The 23,632-nt window shown below is 42.0% G+C and overlaps 1 protein-coding gene across 1 annotated transcript; it reads right to left on the bottom strand.

Moving 5' to 3' along the window:
• Positions 1-3,545: 3,545 nt before the first annotated feature.
• LOC311082219 (scavenger receptor cysteine-rich type 1 protein M130-like) lies at positions 3,546-23,598 on the bottom strand (the record flags this gene model as incomplete). Its single annotated transcript, XM_084112953.1, has 17 exons — positions 3,546-3,595; positions 3,954-4,016; positions 4,108-4,170; positions 4,649-4,723; positions 4,891-4,953; positions 5,762-5,854; positions 5,953-6,162; positions 6,266-6,580; positions 6,789-6,860; positions 6,956-7,258; positions 12,729-13,046; positions 13,084-13,446; positions 13,539-13,853; positions 13,938-14,252; positions 14,420-14,698; positions 16,566-16,862; positions 23,388-23,598. 17 exons carry the CDS (start codon positions 23,596-23,598, stop codon positions 3,546-3,548), a joined length of 3,405 nt encoding a protein of 1,134 aa, XP_083969079.1.
• Positions 23,599-23,632: the final 34 nt, after the last annotated feature.

Here is a 23,632-nt window from a genome sequence, read left to right as displayed (position 1 = left end):
ACTTATGTTTAGTTACTTTATAGATTTGTTCTACATAATAGCACACATTCATCACTCAGATGCCTATTTCATATCTATTAGATGTAGTAATCTGCAATTCTTATAGAAGATTTTCTTGCCAGATATTAAATAGACATTTAGTAATTGTATTTAAGATGTATACGGTTTAAAATGTATGCAAATCCACTTTGGAGACGTATGTGTCCTTACTGGAGCTCCTCTGTTAGCTACATAATAAAATGTGATTTACAGCAAAATCACAAATATATAGCGTCTTTACATCTTCAACAATTCAACAGTTTACTGTACAGTAGTTCAACACATGCGATCATTTGATTTGTAATACTCACATTTGAGTCTCGTCCGTCATCCTTTCCGTCACGTTCGAGTATGACCTATCCTTCTTCTTCTTTTTTATGACGTATCCTCTCGCGTGGCCTCCTGGGATAGAAGAGTATCCATCGGTTGCATAGACAGTAGGTGTGTTCGACATCGGCTGTGGCTGGATGCAACCGATCGGCGAGAGTAGCCGCGTGCAGGCGGGGAGGAGCTGCAAACGGAGACGTGAAGTCGGACACTTTCTGGTTCCCGTAGTGACCGCTCACGTGGTGTTTGCATACTTTACCATACTTTGCATACTTTACTGCAGTGAAATAAATGCAATATTTGCCAAATAATACACAGATGTTTCAGAGACATTTTCATTCAATACTTTTATGTACTGCTTCACACAGCGTCTGTTTGAACAAGAATAAAGTTCAACATAAGCTACTATCAATGAAGTGGAGTCTACGTTTTTTAAGCAGTTTTAATTTGATAAACATGACACAATATAACATGACAACGACACGAAAAGAGTTTTCACTGTTATAATAAACTGATTTGAGAGCTTTAGAGGAACTAAAGGTGTTCGAATAAACACAAAACACACGTGATCGTTGTCATGCGGTGAATCCGGCCAATCGTGGAACAGCTGTGTCGTCATCAGCCCTCCTGCAGTCCAGTGCAGCCGCTCTCGAGAAGCTGCGCTGGCTGAGTTCTCCGGCTACTCTCGAATTGCTCTCGCGGTACTTTGATGGCATACGTCACAGTCACGTGGCGTCGGCGCTGGATCAAGTCGGACAAAATTTCTAACCGGCATGCACTGCTTCAAGTCAGCCGCCGATCGGTCTGCGCAGAGCTGCATGAAGTCGAACAAGCCTAGTAAAAGAAATGGACACAGCGACCCCATTGGATTCAACGGAGACAAAGTGAAGCCAATTAGAAACTTTTACTTCCTGGGGGTCCAGCGTACTGCGCAGACTCAAACTGAGCTCGACGACGTAGATGTAGTCTTCTAGTAGCTGTGCCGAGAGAAATCTGAATCATTACCTTCCGAAACTCGCAGAGACGGAGAGCGTGAGTAGGAGCTGTCCATGATCTTGGAGCAGGAGAAACTTTTTGTAGGTGTTCTGATTAATTACTTTGTCATTTTGCCTCTACGTCCTCCCGATTGCCCGCGAGCTTCTCCTCCTGTCCATACGGTAATTTCCTACTGTGCGACAGAGAGTCGCGTGGCTGTGACGCAATCGTTAGCCTACTTTTACAAAAACTGCTTCTACAGGGCCATAACGTAAGCTACAAGGTAATGGAGCCTTTTATACATTTTCGTGTTTCTTTAGAAATAAATAATGGACAAATGGAGTCTTTAAACGCCTCAGATGTGAAGTTATTCGCTGTCAAAGTGACGCCAAAATGAATGGGAGTCAATGGGATGCTAACTGCAGGTGGGGTCCCGTTAGCCAATGGCGGCGTCCGGGGGTACTTCAAAATAATACAAATCCCTGCACCCTTGATCGGTTGAGCACTCAAAAATCTGGCCTGAAGCAGTAAGCCATCCGGGAACTTCTCGCCTACTCTTTTATGAATACTGATGTTTGGAACGTACTGCTTCCTTCACGTACTGTTTTCGCCTACTATATAGTAGGAAAGTAGGCATATTCGGACGCACTTAAGTCCGAATCTCGCGATAATTAGTACGTCACCCAGGTAATTCTCGCCTACTCTTTTGGATTCATACATACTTTTTCGCTCGCCTACTCTTTTCCCCATACTAAATAGTAGGGAAGTATGCTGTTTGGAACGCAGCCCTTCTCTGGCTCAGTTTATGAGGATGTCACGTGATGAACCAATGACTCAAACAAGAAGTCCATAGACTCGAAACGAACTAATCAATTCTGTAACCGGTACTACAGACAGTTTATGAGGATGTCAGGGGATGAACGAACGACTCAGATCGGGAGGTGAGTAAACTAACACATAGTCTGAAGACCAAGATAAATTAACGAATCGTTTCTGTTTCTCATAATTTGGCCTTTTCCTTTCCTTGCATTGCAATTTTTTTCTTATTCTAAATGCGATCAACATTTGATGTTTTTGGGGAATTTGGCTAACGTGTAACATTTTAAATACATTCTGCTGAAATAAACCAAATGACTCGAAAAAACATTCGTTCATTTTGATGAACGAGATTCAAAGATCCAAGTCAGTAAAATGATCCGAACTTCCCACTACTACACAAGATGGCAGTAATAGACTGTAAAATTCAAATGAAATGTGCTGGATCTATTTGAACTGTCATTAGGGGCTACCGAGGTCATTTTATCTGTCTATATAAATCAAAGCATAATCTCAAAGTCTCCAACATGTTTAAATACAAACCAGCATGAATTGTTTCAAGTTATATTTTGTCAGTGTAATACTTTAGACTGCATACGTTTTGAAGTTTTTTGTTTTTGTTTTTTTGAGTTAACAGAAAACAGTTTTGATAACATAAGAAAATCACAATAGAGATGAAATTAAGTCAGCCATATATTTAAAAAAAAATCACAACAAAGACAAACAACAGAATAATCAAGATAATGAATCAGATATTCTTAAAAGAGTCTGTTCATTCTTGGCTTTATAAACATTCTTTATATATTCAGGAATCGGGAGTAGAAGAGCATTATGATCTCTCAAATAATGAGAACGATTTTTCTCTCTTCAAAAATGCTGTTAGCTTAAATATTCAATACACACAATTTGTAATATTTAGTCATCTTTTCTGAGTGAGATATGTACTTATTGCATCCTACAATGTAATGCAATTGAGTTCTTATTAGGACAGTTGTTTTCTATTGAAGTAAATGTACAACTTCACAACAACAACACAGACACTGAATATCATTTATGCCAACATCATATTTCATGTTATTTATGAATGTTTTCTAACATATATTCAAAAATGTTCAGAAAACTTATTTTTGTATTGTAACTATCATGTTCTTTTCACTGGAAGAGGAAATACATGTTTAAATATCAAATTATTTAACCCTAACCCTGATTCATAACCCTGAACTCTGGCAATCATGGCAATAAACAATGCTTACTAGAAATTATCAAAGGCAACTCTAAAAGTATCGTTTCAAAATGTTGCCAAATATTTCAGGTATTTTGTTAAATAAAAAAATAAAAATTAATTCCAGAAGCTGATATGAACAGTGGCAGTGGGTGTGGCCATCGAGTCAAACAGCTTCTCTGTCATCGTTTGACTCCTCCCCCACATCATCATAGTCTGCATTAAAGAAAGAGCAACAGTTCAATTTTGTGATTGCATCAGTTTTTCAAACTGAGTTCATTTAAATTAGCAAATGACTATTCAAATTATTTTATAATTGTGTCTTTAATTTATTCTAAAATATGTATTAAATAATGAGGTTTGTTCAATCTTTTGACAGTATATATACAGTATATAATATGTGTGTGTGTGTGTGTGTGTGTGTGTGTGTGTGTGTGTGTGTGTGTAATCAGATGTAAAATTCAGTTGTAAACTGATGAAGTGGTCAATTCGTAAATTGTGAATCTTAAACATGAAAGATATTCCAATATAGGCCTATTCAATAAGCGTAGGAATCATAAGACATAAAGCTTACCTAACAAGTTTCTCAAATCTTCAGTGATAGTCCACACATCATCATACTCATCCTGATCTCCCTCTTTACACAGAAAAAAAAAAAAAAAAAAAAAACGCATGTTCACTATATCTTGTAGATTAATGTAGATTAAAAATTAAATTGTGTGATTTACCCATTACACATTGAGAGCACTGTCCATCAATGATGACATCATCATAATCCTCTGGTGTGTCCACTACACACAAACACACAAACACAAACACACACACACAAGGTCTTAAATATAACATGACATGGATGGAAAAATGTGTACAATTATAAAAAAAATTCTTACTATTAACTACTATATATAGATAGATAGATAGATAGATAGATAGATAGATAGATAGATATAGTGAGAATTAATTTTATTTAGGCTATAAGGAGTAAAATTCTCACTAATAACTATGACTTTTGCCTCAAACTCCTAATTACTGCTTATTAATAGTTAGTAAGGTAGTTGTTAAGTTTAGGTATTAGGGAAAAACACCTTTTCCAGGACCATAGGTCTGTCCACTGGTAATGACATCATCATAGCCCTCTGGTGTGTCATCTATAAATTTAACATGAAATCAATGCCATCATGCTCAAAACAAACTTGAATGTATATATTAATATGTAGACTGTAGAATAACAGAGAGAACTACAACTACAGTACTGAAGTGAACCAGCACCTGTCTCACGATCTGGTTTTGGTACATGAATGATGATTTCCTCATAGTATCCGGATGTGTTTGCATTCCCCCTCTCTTCAACAACAGAACAAAATATGAATATAGAAAAATAAAGATATCAGCAGAAATAAAAAGCAGACAGAGAGGTCTTTATGATTTTAATCATCTGGTAATGAAATTTGTGAATTTCACTATACATTTTTTTTTTTTTTTTTTTTTACAGTTTGTAAATCACCTCTAACCTGAGAGAAGAGAATCAACATCTTTATACCCAGAATTCAGTTCTTCAGAGATGAAACTCCCTCCTGTTAAAGGAGAGCAGAACAGAACAGAACAGACTGAATCCTCAAATCCTTTTGGTCATAAAGCTCTGTGATAGTGAGAGCAAGAAAATACTTTCTTGTCTTTGGGGGGTGGGGGGTTGGGGGTTGGGGGTTGGGGGGTGGGGGCATCTTTTTTACCTTTTATCATCTTATTTATTTTAACATACACCTGCAGTTCTGTTGTTTTTTGTGGATTGATACATAATTAAAACTAATTAGTTAGATGTGAATGATAGAAAAATATTTAATTCTATAGTGGATCAGATCTGTATCACTGATGTCTCTTGCTAATTAATGATGAAGATACATAATTAAGACTGAAGGAAGTAGCTCACATTACTAACAGAACTTAGATGACTGAGGTTTTTGTTTGATGGCATTTCTTTTCTCAGCAAGGTTTTCACAATGATCTAAACACATAAATTAGTTGCATTCCAATTAATCGAATATGCCCTGCGAAGTGGACTTCATGGGGTATTACTCTATCTGAAGTGAGATTCCCTTTCAAATGAAGCATATATGTTCAGTTTCAATGATACTGCAAATACTATAGGGAATAAGGGTTCATCAACTTCACTTCACAGGAAGTGGGAAGGGAAATTTACCCACCTGTCATTGTGCATCACCACAGTACTTGAAGTTTAATTATTTAATTAGACCCTGGTCTGTTCATGAGTGAAATGTGCACAAGAGGCAACAGTTGCAATGCAAGAGGAGAAGTGAACACTTTGGGACCCTTTGATCAGAATGCAGCAGTTAAAGTTTTGAACAATCTCTGATGATGCCTCACCTGTATGAGTTAATTGATTGTGTCTGTGATAAATTTCCTCATAAACTACCTCAGTTGGAGCCCTGTGTAGTCCTGTGTACCAGTCAGAGAGAGCTGTGAGTGTAGACAGACAAACCTGCTGTCAGTTCACAACACATGACCGATAACACACTGAATAAGACACAATATGACAGTCTCTGGATCTCTCCTACCTCTCCTCATCACTCTGTTCTGCTGAATCAGTATAAGCAGTGGCACTAAGAGCAGTAAGAGCAAAACTCCCAGTACAACCACAAGCACAGAGAGAGACACTGGAGGAGTTTGTGGAGGAGTGACTGATGTTGAGCGCACTGTCTGAGAAACTGGAGGAGAAGCTGATGTTGTTGTGGCAGGAGTAGTGGACACTGACAAATCTGTCAAATCTGTCAAAACAGACACAGACAGATTAAAAATCATGCAAATACACAGTTAGTAGCATTAAAATGATGTGAAAATCACTAATATTGGTCAGTGTTTTGCTCTGACTTGCACAGGTGAGTCCAGCGTGCTCTTTGTGGGAGCAGTCAGTGTGGTTCTTCAGGGAGAGAGGACAGTCCCACAGGTGAATCTCATTCCCTCTGCACTCGACTCTGTTCAGCCACACAATACCTTCACCAGCACCAAAGACTGAATTCCCATCAGCCCTCAGTGCTGCTCCACAACCCAGCTGCCTGCAGACCACCTGAGCATCGCTGATGTCCCAAAGATCAGCACAGACTGAACCCCACACAGCGTTATGATACACCTCCAGCCTCCCAGAGCACCGGCCCAAACCTCCACTCAGTCTGAGAGGAACATGATCTAAAACATACACAGCAAAGACACAGACACATTATTGTATACCAGCAAAGTACAGTACTGTCAGAACAGCAACAAATCTACAGCGAGGCATGTCTGTGGTGTGAGATTAAATCATCTTGGTGTCCCAAGCACAAAATAACATACATGCATGCATGCATAACATAAGGCTGTTATGATTTTTATGTTTTTCTACATCAAATTAACTTACCTGAACACTGTCTCTGATGTGGAGATGTGGAGCATGACAAATAGCTTCTAGGGGAGTCATGACTCTCCTGTTCTGTAATCACAAATTAATTCACAAGTTAATAAATACATTTTGTTCATACACTTAGTTGTGTCTTGTATTTTTAGAGATGCTTGCAACAGTCTTACCTGAGCAGGTGACTTTGGCCACTTCTTCATTATTACAGTAGTTCTGTCCCCAGGGTGAAGATGGACACTGCCACAGATTTGAATCATGTGGTCGACATTTGACTTCATCCAACCAGTTACGAGCTGATTCCAGTCTTGGGATAGAATTGAAAAAAGCACCAGATCTTCCACAGTTCAGCTCTTGACAGATCAGACTCGCTGTGTTCCTGTCCATCTGGTTCCAGCACACATTACCCCAGGATCCATTGTAGAAAACCTCCACAATCCCTTCACAGCCCTCAGTTAACCTGATCTCTTTAAACTCTAGATGGAAAAAGACAAGAGCAATTCTGAAATCTAAATCTAAAATTTTACCAAAATAACTGGTTAATACAAGGCCAATGCATGCTGCAGGCACTAATAATGTCTATTGAGGCAAAAGGCATATATATATATAATGCTCTATATATTATATAATATATATATATATATGTAAAAAAATATTATTAGGCTTATGTAATATTTAGACGTTATTAGTGCATGCAGCATGCATTGGCCTTGTGTGTATGTATTGTGACGAGCACCACAAGGACTCATCAGCGTCGCCCTGGAAATAGACGAGAAGCACCTGCACGCCCTCGTCACAGGCTGATCGGCCCCAGCTGTGGTCCATCAAGCAACAGCCACATAAGCCGCATGGGATTTGCCAGAGGGTGAGATACCTCTCCATGAGACAGAACTCTAATGCCTGTTCTCTGTCTTTCTCTAGAAAGCAGTGGGTGACCGATCAGCCTTGCAGGAACACAGCCCAGACTCGCTGTACCACAAGGAAGACCACACGCACTTCACCGGAGCACCCACCTAAATCCTTCACTGGTTTTGTCACTTTGTAAATAAATCCACCCTCCGGTCACTTTGTTTGAGCTATCCTTGTCGTGTGATTCTTCACCCCCGTGACACTGGTGGAGAATGCAGGCAAAAGAGTGAAGAATCACCGACAAACGAGCTCTTTCACCTCTCATTGTTATTTAATTTTTTTAATTTATTTTTTTTCTCTCTCTTTTTCTTCTCTTCTATCTCTGGTTCTGCCATAGGTGAGCGCTCCTCCCCCAACATGGAAGAAATTCTCAAACGGCTCACCGAGGTTAGCATCCGCCAGCAACAAATAGTTGAGCACCTCGCCACCCGCCAGGGTGAGAGTGAGCAGGAGCTCGCAGCACTGCGTGCCGCTCAACATGTTCCGCTGCCGGACCCCCGAGCACAAGCTGCCAAGTTGTTACCGAAAATGACCCCACACGATGACGTAGAGGCGTACCTACAGATGTTTGAAGCCACGGCCACCAATGAAGGTTGGCAGCACGATGACTGGGCACAGCTTTTGGCCCCTCTCCTGACCGGTGAGGCGCATCTCCCCGCTGCCACCGCCATGCACTACGATGACGTGAAGCGGGAAATTTTGGCCCATCTGGGTTTGTCTCCGATATGCGCTGCTCAGTACTTCTTCGATTGGGAATATCGTCGGCCAGCCCGTGCCCAGGCCGCTGAACTCACACGATTCGCGCAGCTCTGGCTGCTGGAGGGGGATCCAACGGCCAGTCAGGTGGCGGAACGCGTTGTCATCGACCGTCTGCTTCATGCTCTTCCTCGTTCACACCGACAGGCTGTCGGGATGAGGAACCCAAGGACCACCCTAGAGCTCGTTGAGGCTATTGAGTTGGCAGATGCTGCCCTACAGAGGGAGGCAGGGGAGCGAGCGCCACCATTTCCTTGGAGGGTGGTCCTGGAGCAACGCATGCCAAAGGGTGCTCAGCGACAAATAGACAGGTCAGTGGCCCCCTCACCGGGAGACGAGCCCATGCCAACGGAGCCCCCTGCACCTCCTGCACGAACCTGGCTGGCTGGCTGCATTGTTCACAGCAATCTACCAGTTGGAGCTCCAGACGACGCTGCCTGCCAGCCATAGGGGGAGCTGCCAAAGACAGAGGCTGACTCGGGTACCTCGCCAGCGCCCCGTCCTTCTGGCCTCGGACAGCGGGAGAGATGGTGAGTCCCCCTCCCAAAATCCTAATCCTTTTTATGATGTGTTCCAACAGGTGACGGGGGGGGGCTCATTTGCTAAGGAACAATGAGGAGACGACAGGCTGAAGCACTGCTGGACCCAGGTCCGTGTCATCGAGGACAAGGAAGTTCAGCCTGGCCCCCATCCTCTCCCACATTTCATTGTCCAGAATGGCCTACTCTATTGTGTCGCTCAACGAAGAGGGGAGGAGAAATCGGTATTAGTCGTGCCGCGCACAAGGACGGAAACCGTACTTGAACTCGCTCATTCACACCCCATGGCAGGACATCTGGGGGCCACTAACACCATTCAGCGGATCCGCGACCGCTTCCACTGGCCGGGCCTGAAGGCCGAAGTAAAGCGGTTCTGCCAAGCCTGCCCGACCTGTCAGCTGATGTCACCCAGGACGCCTCCCCCCAGTCCGCTGATCCCACTGCCCATAATTGAGGTGCCCTTCGAGCGCATCGGGATGGACCTCGTGGGACCACTGCCTAAGACTGCCCGGGGACATGAACACATCCTGGTGATTGTCGACTATGCCTCCTGGTATCCAGAAGCCGTCCCACTCCGAAAGGCCACCGCCAAAGCCATCGCCCAGGAGCTCTTCCTGCTCTCCAGCCGAGTCGGCATCCCAACAGAGATCCTGACCGATCAGGGTACCCCTTTTATGTCTCGGCTCATGGCTGACCTTTGCAGGCTACTGCGGGTGAAACAGTTGAGGACGACTGTCTACCATCCCCAGACCGACGGCTTGGTGGAACGGTTTAACCAGATCCTAAAGCAGATGCTGAGACGTGTGGTTGCGGAGGACAAGCGCGACTGGGACCTCATGATACCCTACGTCCTCTTCGGGATCCGCAAAGTTCCCCAGGCCTCAACAGGTTTCACCCCATTTGAGCTCCTCTTCGGCCGGCAACCCCGCGGCCTCCTGGATGTGGCGAAGGAAGCCTGGGAGCAACAGCCTGCAGCCCATCGATCCGTGGTGGACCATGTGAAACAGATGAGAGAGAAGATCGACCGAGTCATGCCAGTGGTACGGGAGCATATGGTGAAAGCGCAACAGGCCCAACAGCACCACTACAACCGAGCCGCCCAACCACGGGAGTTCCAGCCCGGAGACCGAGTAATGGTCCTGGTCCCCAACGCTGCCTGTAAATTCCTGGCCACATGGCTATACGGTTCTGGAGAGAATTGGACCGGTTACTTATCATGTGCGACAGCCGGGAAGAAGGAGAGCCGAGCAGCTGTACCACATAAACCTCCTTAAGAAATGGGTCGGGACTAGAGACCAACTCTCCGCCCTCGCCACCTCCGATACCATGGTGGTAGACATCAACCCCCATCTTTCGGCTGCCCAGAAGGCGGAGCTACAGCACCTGATAGGTCAGTTCTCTGATGTGTTCTCTTCTCTTCCCGGGCAGACCACAGTCCTGCAGCATGACATCCGCACGCCTCCAGGAGTCGTCATCAGGCAGAGGCCCTACCGGGTCCCTGAGGCTCGTCGGCAGGCTATTGAGGAGGAAGTACAACAGATGCTGAAGTTAGGGGTGATAGAACCTTCACGCAGCCCGTGGTCCAGCCCGGTCGTGATGGTCCCAAAGCCTGACGGCACCCTCCGCTTCTGCAATGACTTCCGTTGCCTCAATGAGGTTTCTGAATTCGATGGATACCCCATGCCTAGGGTCGATGAGCTACTGGAGCGGTTGGGAAGGGCCCGGTACATCTCAACACTAGATCTCACCAAGGGCTACTGGCAGGTACCACTCTCTGAAAATGCAAGGCCTAAAACTGCTTTTTCCACCCCTAGTGGCCACTGGCAGTACCGGACCCTTCCCTTTGGCCTTCACGGGGCACCGGCCACATTCCAAAGAATGATGGACATCTTACTACGGCCCCACCAAGCCTACGCCGCCGCCTACCTCGATGATGTCGTGATCCACTCCGAGGCATGGGAGGACCACCTGGACCGTCTGCGGAGGGTGCTGTCGGAGCTCCGGAGGGCTGGGCTTGCCGCTGACCAACGAAAATGTCACCTCGCGCTCGAGACAAAATACCTCGGTTTCCAGGTTGGTAGGGGTCTCATCTGACCACAAGACAAAAAGGTTGAGGCAATCCGCTCAGCCCCGAGGCCCGAAACCAAGACCCAGGTACAAGCATTTTTAGGGTTGGCGGGATATTATCGCTGCTTCATCCCTAACTTCTCCTCCTTAGCCGCCCCTCTGACAGACCTGACTAGGAAGGGACATGACTCCGAAATGTTAAGACAGCCCTCACCTCGGAACCCGGTACTCCGAGCGCCACAAGGACTCATCAGCATCGCCCTGGAAATAGACGAGGAGCACCTGCACGCCCTCATCACAGGCTGATCTATAATATATTATATGCCAAACATTTCCACTAGTGAATGAAAAAAACTTCCTCACGTAATAACCTAGAATACTGTCTAACACTTGATGGCTGCTCTGTTAAGTCTTCGTCGTCGGTTAGGTACCTGGGTGTGCTCTTTGATACCAATCTTTCATTTGAAAGTCACGTGTCTAGTATCTGTAAAACCGCATTTTTCCATCTAAAAAATATATCTAAATTATGTCATATGCTCTCAATGACAAATGCGGAACAATTAGTTCATGCGTTCATGACCTCAAGGCTAGATTATTGTAATGCTCTACTGGGTGGTTGCCCTGCACGCTTAATAAACAAACTATAGCTGGTCCAAAACGCAGCAGCTCAAGTTCTTACCAGAACCAGGAAGTATGACCATATTAGCCCAGTTCTGTCAACACTGCACTGGCTGTACTTGAACGAGCTCTTAACGCATTATAGTCCTTCACATCTATTGCGATCTCAAAATTTCGGCCAGTTAATAATACCTAGAATATCAAAATCGACTGCTGGTGGTAGATCCTTTTCCTAACAGTCTTCCTAACATTGTCAGGGAAGCAGACACACTCTGTCAGTTCAAAGCTAGATTAAAGACACATCTCTTTGACCTACCATTCACATAATACATTATAGACTTCTATAATTCAATGTTAGGCTGCATAGATTAGGTCAGCTGGAACCGGGAGCACTTCCCATAAATTCTGATGTACTCGTTACATCATAAGAATGGCATCTACGCTAATTTTAGTGTCTTTGTTTATCCCGAGGTTTTCCCACAGCCTCCCGGATCCAGGCCGTATCCAGATCTGACGAAGGACCTTCGCCTGGACCCGATGTCAACGCAGTGCTGACTCTATGGAGGATCCCTTTACCAGTCTACAGATAAAGCGTTGTTGGGAAAATTCGTTTCGCGTACCTACCCCGAAGTGACAAAATAAACTAAAATTCTGTATCAAAATTTATAAGGAAAGACCAGTACTTTGTTTAAGCTTGGTTTGTAGGGAATTCCAAACCTGCACACATATATTCAAACGAACATAACTATAGAACCAATACTTAATGCTCATGTGAGCGCAATGAGCGTTTATCACAGGTTCGCATTTAAAGTCTATGTAAAGAGAATGGTGTCGTCTTAGCGGCCCTAATTTAATAACAAATGTTCGTTGCGACGGAAGCGAATCAATCAAAACTAACTTTAGCTGGAAAATAACTTTATTAAAGAACCGCTATAAAGCCAAAACAATCTGTTACCTTAAATTATACGTTTATCTCTGTAAAGCTGCTTTGAAACAATCTACATTGTTAAAAGCGCTATATAAATGAGGATGACTTGACTTGACTTGACTAGTGTACCTGAGCACACGACTCCTACATCCTCCTTGTGTTGACAGTCATGTTTCCCCCAGCCTGGAGAAGAGCAGTTCCACAGGGACGTCTCATTCCCGTCACACTCCACCTCATCCAGCCATATGGGTCCAGAACCAGGACCAAACCAGGCTGGTACCTGCTGGTTACTGAGGGCCACTCCACACTGCAGCTGTCTGCACACCACATGGGCATCTTTAATATCCCAGGAGTCATCACACACTGTCCCCCATGAGCCGCTGTGAAAAACCTCCAGCCTCCCTGCACAGTCTCCCCCAGAACCCACCAGCCTGATGGACCCGCGACCTGATATTCAGAGAGAGAAAAACACATTATTGATCACTAACAACTGAAGAATCTGCCCAGATGTTGTTGTTCTCACCAAGGCAGGTGATTGACAGCTGTTGTGTGGAGCTGCAGTTGAGAGTTTGTGGAGAGCTGCAGTTCCCCAGATGAGCTTCACTCCCAGAGCACTGGAAGCCTGTCACACACTCATGACTGTGTTCAGGACTGGATGAAGAGGAGCCAGAGAAGTTCAGCACAGAGCCACAGCCCAGCTGTCTGCAGACCACAGAGGATTCAGTGAGACTCCAGGAGTCCAGCAGAACTCTCCTCCAGACCTGATGGATGGAAACTTCCAGCTCCCCATCACACTGTCTCTCTCCAGACAACCGCACCAGACCGTCATGAACAGCCAGAGAGGAATCTGAGGAGAAGATCTCATGTTTTACTAAAATAAGAATTGTGTCATAACATGGTGAAAAAGAGCATAATGCTCTCAGTGTCAAATAAGTTTACCAGAGCAAATTACTCCAACATCTCGTTTATGAGAACATTCAGCTCGACTCCATGAAGAGATGGAACATTCTGAGAGTTTTGTTTCATTCCCGTCACAATCAAACACATCAGCCCAAATTTCACCACTTCCCTCTCCAAACCAGTCTGATCCCACAACAGACACAGCAATCCCACAATTCAGCTGTCTACAGAGGACACTGGCAGCTCTCATATCCCAGCATGCATCACACACTGAGCCCCATTTACTGAAGTATTGACGCTCCACTCGACCAGAACAGGAGTCTGAACCGTTCATGAGTTTAGCATCTGTGTAACCTGAATAAAGAACATAGAGGTTAAAATAAAGTATAATGCAGCTGACAGAGGAGAATGAAGATAGACAGAATATAGATAATTTACCAGAACAGGTCAGGCCCACATTATAGTCACTGGTACAGCTTTGTTTGTGTGATAATGAAATTGAGCAAAATGAAATCTGAGACTCATTTCCTCTGCACTGAATCTCTTGTGTCCACATCTGAGCGTCTCCTTTGCCAAAAGCATCTTCTCCCAGCACCTGTACAGGAGCCCCACAGTCCAGCTCTCTACACACAACCTCTGCATCCTGCTGGTCAAAGGCAGCGTCACACACTGAAACCCACGACTGACCATCAAGTATCTCTAACCTCCCAGAGCACAGGTGAGATCCATTAACGAGTCTGGAAGCTTGATGACCTGTTAATATTACAGGAATGACAGTGCACAGTAGAATACAATAGTAAATACAATAAACATACAAACAGTTTTCCAAACAAAATATTATTTATGTCACAACAAATTAATGGGCAATCAGTTCAATTATTCACCTGAACAGATGACACCGGCATCTAAATTGTGAGTACAGGCATGTACGCTCCATCCTGTTGACCCACAGTTCTTCAGTGTTGACTCTGATCCAGCACAAAGTACAGCACCCATCCAGATTGGTCCTGATCCTGGTCCAAAATGAGCATCACCAAGAGCATCTACAGGTTCTCCACAGTCCAGCTCTCTACACACCACTGCAGCATCAGCCATATCCCAGCCAAAACCACACACTGTTCCCCACTGACCTCTATGAAGAACCTCCACTCTACCAGCACAGCGACTGCTGCCACCAACCAGCCTCACATTCCTTTTATCTAAGTGACAGAAAAATACAGATAGAGACTGTGATTGCATCTCCGTAAGCACACTAGTTCACATATCAGTATATTGTGTACACAAATTCGGCACTGGTAAAGCACTCTGGCTCACTACACATTTGGACACTGATTTTTCAATTCCCGGTGATAAGACTTGGTGCTTGCGTCATAAAACGTCAACACTGGGTATTTATTAACAACAAACATAACATCTTTCTGACATTTTTTATGCTGTTTATGAAATATACTTTGATTGTTATATATATATCTGAAAAATTTTAGCCAAATTTTAATTAGAAATATTTACTACACTGTTCACTACCTATCTACTGATATTTATACTGATTAATTATAATTAAATAACGATTTGTCTTTTGAATTCTTCCATCCCATGTCATGATGATATTGTGTTAATATTGTGTTGGTTTGTGTAAATTTTGCACCTAACAGAATTTCCATTAAGTGAGCTAGTTTTATTCCATCTAGTTTTTGGAGTGCATTGTGGGATTTTTAGGGAGTGAACATTCCAGTGAACTTGAAGTATTTCGAGATTGAGACAGACCTTAAAATGGCCTTGGTCATTGTTCAGACTGTGAAATATGAAGCTGACTGAGATGCACCGTCCCTAGTAGTAAAAGGTATGATATTACTATATTCTTTTAACTCACCAGCACAGATCAGCCCCTGGTAATTATCATGTGAACAGCTGTTTTTGTGTAAGGATGTTGGACAGAGGTGAATCTGAGACTCATTTCCTCTGCATTGAATCTCTTGTGTCCATATCTGAGCATCTCCTTTGCCAAAAGCATCTTCTCCCAGCACCTGTACAGGAGCCCCACAGTCCAGCTCTCTACACACAACCTCTGCATCCCGCTGGTCAAAAGCAGCGTCACACACTGAAACCCACGACTGATCATCAAGTATCTCTAACCTCCCAGAGCAACTTGAGTTTCCAATAAGCCTGACACCTGAAGTAGCAAGAGATAAGAAACGTTTAACTTTTGTTTATCTAAAGGTGTGTAATTCTTGTCATTATTGTTCTACCATAAAGCACCACTTATTAATGTGAAAGGAGTAAAATAGTCAAATTACTCAATCTCTCATGTCAATCCGTATCATCTAACTTTCTTTTTTATGGAACATAAAAGGGGAATTTTACAGAATATCCTGGTAGTCTTTTCAATATAATGAAAGTAAAATAATTAAAAAAACAAAAAAAACAACAACAAAAAAAACATTTTGTGCTCTACAGAACAAAGTCATAGAGGTTTAAAAAGACACAAAGTAAATGATGACTGATTTTTCATTTTTGGTTGAACTTTCCCTTTAAGGCAGTTGAATTATCAGTGATGTAAAAACTGTGCAGGTTTTGGAGCAGTTTACCTGAGCAGATTACTCCTGCATCTTTAGTATGATCACAGTTATAAAAAAACCAATTTATTGTTCCACAGTTCTTCAGAGTAGATTCTGATCCTGAACATAAAGTGCGATTTGTCCAGATTGGTCCTGATCCTGGTCCAAAATGAGCATCACCAAGAGCATCTACAGGTTCTCCACAGTCCAGCTCTCTACACACCACTGCAGCATCAGCCATATCCCAACAAGAACCACACACTGTTCCCCACTGACCTCTATGAAGAACCTCCACTCTACCAGCACAGCGACTGGGACCATCAACCAACCTTACTCTAAAATTGTCTATAAAATAAATAAAGAGGGAGTAAAGACATATGGACAAAAGGAAAGAATGAGGAAAAAAGTATCACAATAAGAGAAAAAACTATGATAAAATTTACTAATATTTGTAGATTTTGGGAACATTAAATTTGATTTCAGTTTATTTTAAAAAGGCTCAAACCTGAACACACCAGTCCAACATCATTTTCATGTGAACAGTTGTTTTCATGTGATGGTGATGTTGGACAGAGGTGAATCTGAGACTCATTTCCTCTGCAGTGAATCTCTTGTGTCCACATCTGAGCGTCTCCTTTGCCAAAAGCATCTTCTCCCAGCACCTGTACAGGAGCCCCACAGTCCAGCTCTCTACACACAACCTCTGCATCCTGCTGGTCAAAGGCAGCGTCACACACTGAAACCCACGACTGATCATCAAGTATCTCTAACCTCCCAGAGCAGCGAGAACCTCCAACCAGCCGGACTCCTGAAAGAACAACACAGGAAAAAACTAAATTTAAAGTTAGAGAACTTCAATAATGAGTCAGTCATATAATTAATAGATCAAATCAATGAGAAATCATATCTTCTGAAATAAAAGATATTTATTATGAAAACATATTATACATATCAGCAAAACTTTTTCCCAATCCAAAGGGACTTGAAAGTAACCTACAAAAACAGCTCATATACAAAACAGTGCATCAATTCAAGATTTTTATTGTTTAATTGTTATTGTTACTGTAAAAATGCATTACATGACTGCCCACATTTCAACATTTTCATGTCAACATTGTCTATGAATTAATCCTATCAGGGAATTACATTAGAATGTAGAGTTAAGGCCGCATTATACTTCTGCGTCGGACCTACGCCTCTACGCTGTAGGTTCGTTGGTTTTCATTTGAGCCTTGGTTACTTTCGCCTGGCTCCGCAGCACGAGTCTCCGCAGACTGCGCGCGCACCTCCGCAAACGGACGAGGCGTTTATACTTGACGCGCTTGCCGTTGTACTATTCTTTGAAACGACAGGGGGCGACTCGAGTAATTGTCCTCTAAACCATCAGGAATCAGCGATGAGAAGAAGAAAGCTATACACACGTGACAATGTTTATTTTAGTACACCACCACCAATACCACACTACAAAAAGAATCATGTAAAACCCAGTAAACCCTGAGATTATTACTCGTGACAATAAAACAAATATGGATATGAGAATGTATACAACATAACTAAATTAACGATCTCTTACATATTTTCTAATTTCTCTAAATATTTCATTAAGTTTCGTGAACATTTTTATTAAACATGGACCTTTATGTTCATTAAAAATACTTCTTATGCTATTGTATGCTCATTTTTTAAATGTAAGCAACTCATTTAGTCGTGCAAACTGGGTGCCGGTGTGATGAGAAGTTCGAACTCGGCCAGATTCGGCTCAAAGTCGTTCATCTTCGGATGCGGCGCCACGCGCGTTGTTACAAAAAATGTCGCGCACACCGCGCCAGGCGAAATTAGGTCTTGCGAACCCAACGCGCACGACCGCCCACACCGCAATGACGTCATTTTTGCCACGCGCACCTTCGCGCTCGTGCGGACGCGTCGAGTATGAGGTGTGATTTGTGCATTTATATGAGGTGTGATTTGTGCACTTTTTGGCGATCGCGAAGCAAACTGAGAGGTGAACTAACGTGTATACGCTCGCCAGTCGTCTGGCCAAAATCCCATAGTAATCAGGCGTCAGACGTAAGATATGAGACGTTAAGCCTGTTTTATACTAATGCGTCGGACCTACGCCGAAGCCTCTACGCCGTAGGCAACGTGTTGGTTTTCATTTTTACTTCTGCGTCGTTGTCCGCGTTGACGCGCACCTAGGGAGCATGTGAAACCCCGAGGGAGGGGTTCTGGCAGACCAATCACAGCGCTTGCGTCCGCGTAGAATTGACGCGTTGTTACATTTTTGGAGAGGTGCACGTCAGGGTACGCCGTAGGGTACACGCGCTACACACAGCCTACGACGTAGCTACGGCGGAAGTTCGACGCAGAAGTATAAAACAGGCTTTAGACGTCACGGCCACGTGTTGGAGCTGCGCTCAAAGTACGCGGTGACGTGGCGGCGACGTAGCTGTGTAAGGATTTTTTTTACTTTGCGTGTGGATAAACGTGTGGATAATACGCGTGGATAAACTATGGAAGGCGAACGGTGACAAAAGTCTTTAAACGAAACGCGTGATTTTCGGCCGCGTCAACACGCACCGTTTGTCCGCGTTAACGCGACAACACGCAAAGCAGCCAATGAAATTGCTGTATTTGAGACTATATTTGCATATGTGACGCGATGGTACGTTGGTATATAGGCTACGTATACAAACATCAGACCTCATGTTTATTCATGAAGGATGTCGTAATGGTATACTGGTATGCACGTATGCAAACATCAGACGTTCTATTTATTCATGAGGGATAATGCATTAGTACGTTGTGAGTGATGTCAGCCTTATGTCATGATTTGTCATGCCCTTTCAAGTTGTTCGTTTAACGTTCTTTCTCAGGGTAGAAAAGTCAACAGCTTAAACGATTGCTCTTAGAAATGCTCTTTTATTTTAGAAAACTGCCAAAAAAACTTTTCAGACTGTGTGCAGCTGAACTAAGAAAAGCTTAAGATTGCACAGCGCTGATAAGCATGAATGGCAGAAGAAAAAGACTGCAATTAAAAAAACAAAACAAGAGAAAATTATTTTAATCTAAGCAATAAAAAACTGCACACATCAGCTGTGGAATTAAAGAAAAGAAATGCACGTTTAACTAGATTAAGGCATACCCCTGTCTTAATTTAAACCCTGTCCACCACCCCCAAAGGTTTCACAAAGTTATTTTTGCCACTGTAACTTATGGCTTCCTAAAGACATGTTTATGGGTAAATAAATGAATAATAATAATAAAATATATACCAGGGCTCAACATTTAAGCCTTTTCATTTGTCCTTCGGTCGGTCATTCACTTGTTGTAAATATAATTATGTACGAATCAGTATTCTCATCACTGTTCAGTCAGCTTTAACATATATAAATCGGCATATTTTTGATATTTTAATCTTTATAAAGGGCATTTTCCCTAATCGTTTTAAATATAGGCTGTAATGGGAATTTTTGATTTTCATTGATTGCAGTATGAATCTCCATTTGCAGTAAGACATTGAAATGATCATTGCTGGACTGTACGTGGTCTGCCAACATATGACTAATGTGTGTGTGTGTTTTAAACACTGGGAAACAGGTGAGACGTCAGGAGGAGGCAGATTGAAAAGGGGCCTCTGACCCCTAGGGTCAGAGGCCGCCCAATTTAGAACTTGTGAGTTTGTAAGAATAAACTCAGCAGGATTAGATGACTAGCAGAGAAACCTTCCCTTGTTTAGATAAGGGCCTGTAAACAAGAGACCTTGAAAGCAGTATAAAGGCTCCTCTGCCCTCCCTCTCGTCGTCGCACTTGTTTCACAGACTGTACTGGTGACTTCTGTGTGGCAACTGGGCCTTCTTGCAAGAATAAACTACTTTTTAATGATCATTTGAATTTCAGAGTGTCTCTTACGCAGTGATTGATTGTTTAATGAATATTTTTGCCACAACATAGGCCTATGCTTCATCTTTCATTAGAATAATAAGATGCTAAAGGGCTGTACCAATCAAATCAAATTGCATTAAATAATGTAATGAGATTATTTAAAATATTTTTTGAATATACAAATAAGAAATATTATTTGTACATAGAAATAATATTATAAACCGCCAGTAGGAGGCGGCAGGCGACCGACTTAATGAGTAAGTCATTTATTCAAACGATTCATTCAAACGGCTGATTCATTCAAGGATGAGGCAGTTGTAAATGAATAGGAATTCATTGAATCTTTGACTCAACTGATTCATTCAAAACACTGAATCATTCGGTAATGAAACACAGTTGAGTTTTCTTTTGAGATATGATGTGGAACTATTTTCGCTGCTGAAATAGAACATATATTTTGTCTAACATTCAACTGACTTAATATTAATTACTTGTTTATTGAACTGTAACTGTATCATATGTTATAAATATAAAAACACATTTTGAATGTTTCATTTGTTTCCAAATTAGGCTCGCAGAAACTTGTTATAGTCAGAAGCCTATATATTATATTAGGCTATTGTATTCATTATCAGTCGCCACTTACACTAAATGAATGCAGAATAGTAATTTTTTGTTAGTGACGTTTTAATCAGGCTATTTGTCCGGTCGGGCAAGTAAAATTCTCTTTCACTTGCCCCTTCAAAAATCCACTTGGCCCGGACACGCGTAAATGTCGAGCATATTTTACACATTACATATTTTAAATATAATGTACTAATTTCATTATAGCACTCATCAGCCTGCAGCATCCAAGACAATGTTTACTGTACAACACACAGAGACAGAACAGCACAAACAAACAAACAAACTCATAGTCATAGCAGAACATTTCTCCATTCATATTTTGTTTCCTTTTATGTTGATTTATAAAAAGTGAACAGTATGAGTAAGATAGGAGGCGCAATATATCAAGAGACATGGAAAGGTTGATTGAGACATGATTTTGACCACTTCATTAAGTTTTGTTTTGTAGAAAATCTTTCTTTAAAGTGAATTTCGTTTTGTATAAATTGTATCTTAATTTTAATCAATTTTTCATCAACCAATTGCCTGGATTTAATAAATAGGAAGCCAATACAGACAATATAATCATGGAGGCGCCCCCGCGGTCACTTGCATTGCACGTTAACTGGAACGCATCTCATCCTAACTTAACGAAACTCAGTGTATGCCTCACACAGACATGAGAAATACATCAAATACACAAAGCTTGAAATGTCTTTAAACTAAATAATTCAAAACGAACAGAAAAAGGCAACTGTCTGATTATGTAATCCATTTTCTGCTTTTCTCTATAGGCGCGTTCACCATATATGGCATATAAAATTAAAACATTAATTGTTATCATTAAAATAATTGAATATTAAATATTTAGTGGCCAAGTTTCTCATTTATTAATAGTAGGCTATATATATATATATATATATATATATATATATATATTGCGCAGCTCCCCCTGTCAATGATCTCAGTACATGCATTAAAAATTCTCTGGCACCGCCCCTGTCTCAATTTGTGTTTAAAACAGTTACAGTTTATAGACTTTAAAAACATTTATCACCACTTGTGATTCACAAAGTGAAAATTAATTTTAAGAAGTTTGTTTCTATCCAGTTGGTTATTGGCTTTTACCGATAAAACAGACACTTTAGGCTACTCTTGTTCTGAGGACAGTTTAACCTGCTGTCTTATTTGATTTTTATTTTTATTTGTTTACACAACACCTCTGAAAAAAATTTGATAATAAAAGGTTTTGGGTTGAACACCAAATTACAAAAACATTATTATGTTAAAGTGAATAAAGTTCTCTCTCTCTCTCTCTCTCTCTCTCTCTCTCTCTCTCTCTCTCTCTCTCTCTCTCTTTAATTCATTAACATGAATGAGTTTACTCTAGCAGTTAAGATATATCAGTCAAAAAAAGGCCACAATAAACTTAAATGATTAAAATGTGGGTAAATCTAAAAGTAAGTCTGCTTTAAAAACATATTACAACTTCCAACATGGCTATAATGTGCGCGTTGAGAAACACGTTCAAATTGGTCGTCTTAACATGGTAAAACTGTGCGTCTTTACACGTACTAAAGTAACGTGACCATAACTGACGCCTTAACACGACCAGAATGATCTTAACGACCAGAATGATCGACCTACGCCGAAGGGTACGCGCGCTACACACAGCCTACGACGTAGCTACGGCGTGAGTTCGACACAGAAGTATAAATAGGCCTTAAGAAACAAGCTTCTAAATTTTATTTTTAACAAGGTCTCTGATTATTACAGTCTGACCTTAACAGTTTGTGCTGTCAAAAAGAAGCTGGAAAATGGTCACAAAAAATTAAATTGTGACTGCTTTTGGTGCGATTGTTTGTTACATTAAGACAGGATTTTTAGCTTTAGCTTACCTGAACAAATGACTTGAGCGCTCTTATCAAGACACACATCAAGATCAGTTGGTTGTATGAATCCACATTTCTTAAGTGTAGACTCTGATCCAGTACACATTGCATTTTTCATCCAAAACGGTTTTGATCCCAGTCCAAAATGAGCATCACCCAGAGCATCTACAGGTTCTCCACAGTCCAGCTCTCTACACACCACTGCAGCATCAGCCAAATCCCAACCATCACCACACACTGTTCCCCACTGACCTCTATGAAGAACCTCCACTCTACCAGCACAGCGACTGCTGCCATTTACCAGTCTCACATTTCTTATGTCTATGAATGTAAGAGAAAAAGCTATTGTACATTTAAATTGTTATAATAAAATGAAATATGCTTTGTTGTACTTTGAACTGTTACCAGTACACAGCAAACCAATGTTGTGCTCATGTGAACAGTTGTTTTCATCTAATGGTGATGTTGGACAGAAGTGAATCTGAGACTCATTTCCTCTGCACTGAATCTCTTGTGTCCACATCTGAGCGTCTCCTTTGCCAAAAGCATCTTCTCCCAGCACCTGTACAGGAGCCCCACAGTCCAGCTCTCTACACACAACCTCTGCATCCTGCTGGTCAAAGGCAGTGTCACACACTGAAACCCACGACTGATCATCAAGTATCTCTAACCTCCCAGAGCAGCGAGAACCTCCAACCACCCGGACTTCTGAAAGAACAACACAGATCAACAAAAGCATGGCTTATTTATGGGGCTTCAAGATTATGATTTGTACATCAAAGCCATTTTATTTTTAGTCTTATAAAGAATAAAGTAAAAACACAAAAGAAAACCACAACAAATAAATCTAAATATAAAATGTATTTATTATTAAGGTCAACATTTTAAAACTTCTTTAAAAAATTAGAATCCAATCTGGAAGCGCATATGAATTTCAATATGTAATACTTTACCTGAACAGATGACTCCAGCATCTCTACTATGGTCACATCTATGTTTACCCCATCCGAATGACCCACAGTTCTTCAGTGTTGTCTCTGATCCAGTACACAAGACTCTACTCATCCAGATTGGTCCTGATCCTGGTCCAAAATGAGCATCACTCAGAGCATCTACAGGTTCTCCACAGTCCAGCTCTCTACACACCACTGCAGCATCAGCCATATCCCAGCAAACATCACACACTGTTCCCCACTGA

This window comes from Abramis brama (assembly GCF_963993115.1).
Source record: "Abramis brama genome assembly, chromosome: 4".
In the NCBI taxonomy this organism is placed as follows: domain Eukaryota; kingdom Metazoa; phylum Chordata; class Actinopteri; order Cypriniformes; family Leuciscidae; genus Abramis; species Abramis brama.
Note: the sequence above shows the minus strand (reverse complement) of the source record. Positions and strands in the feature narration are given on the sequence as shown.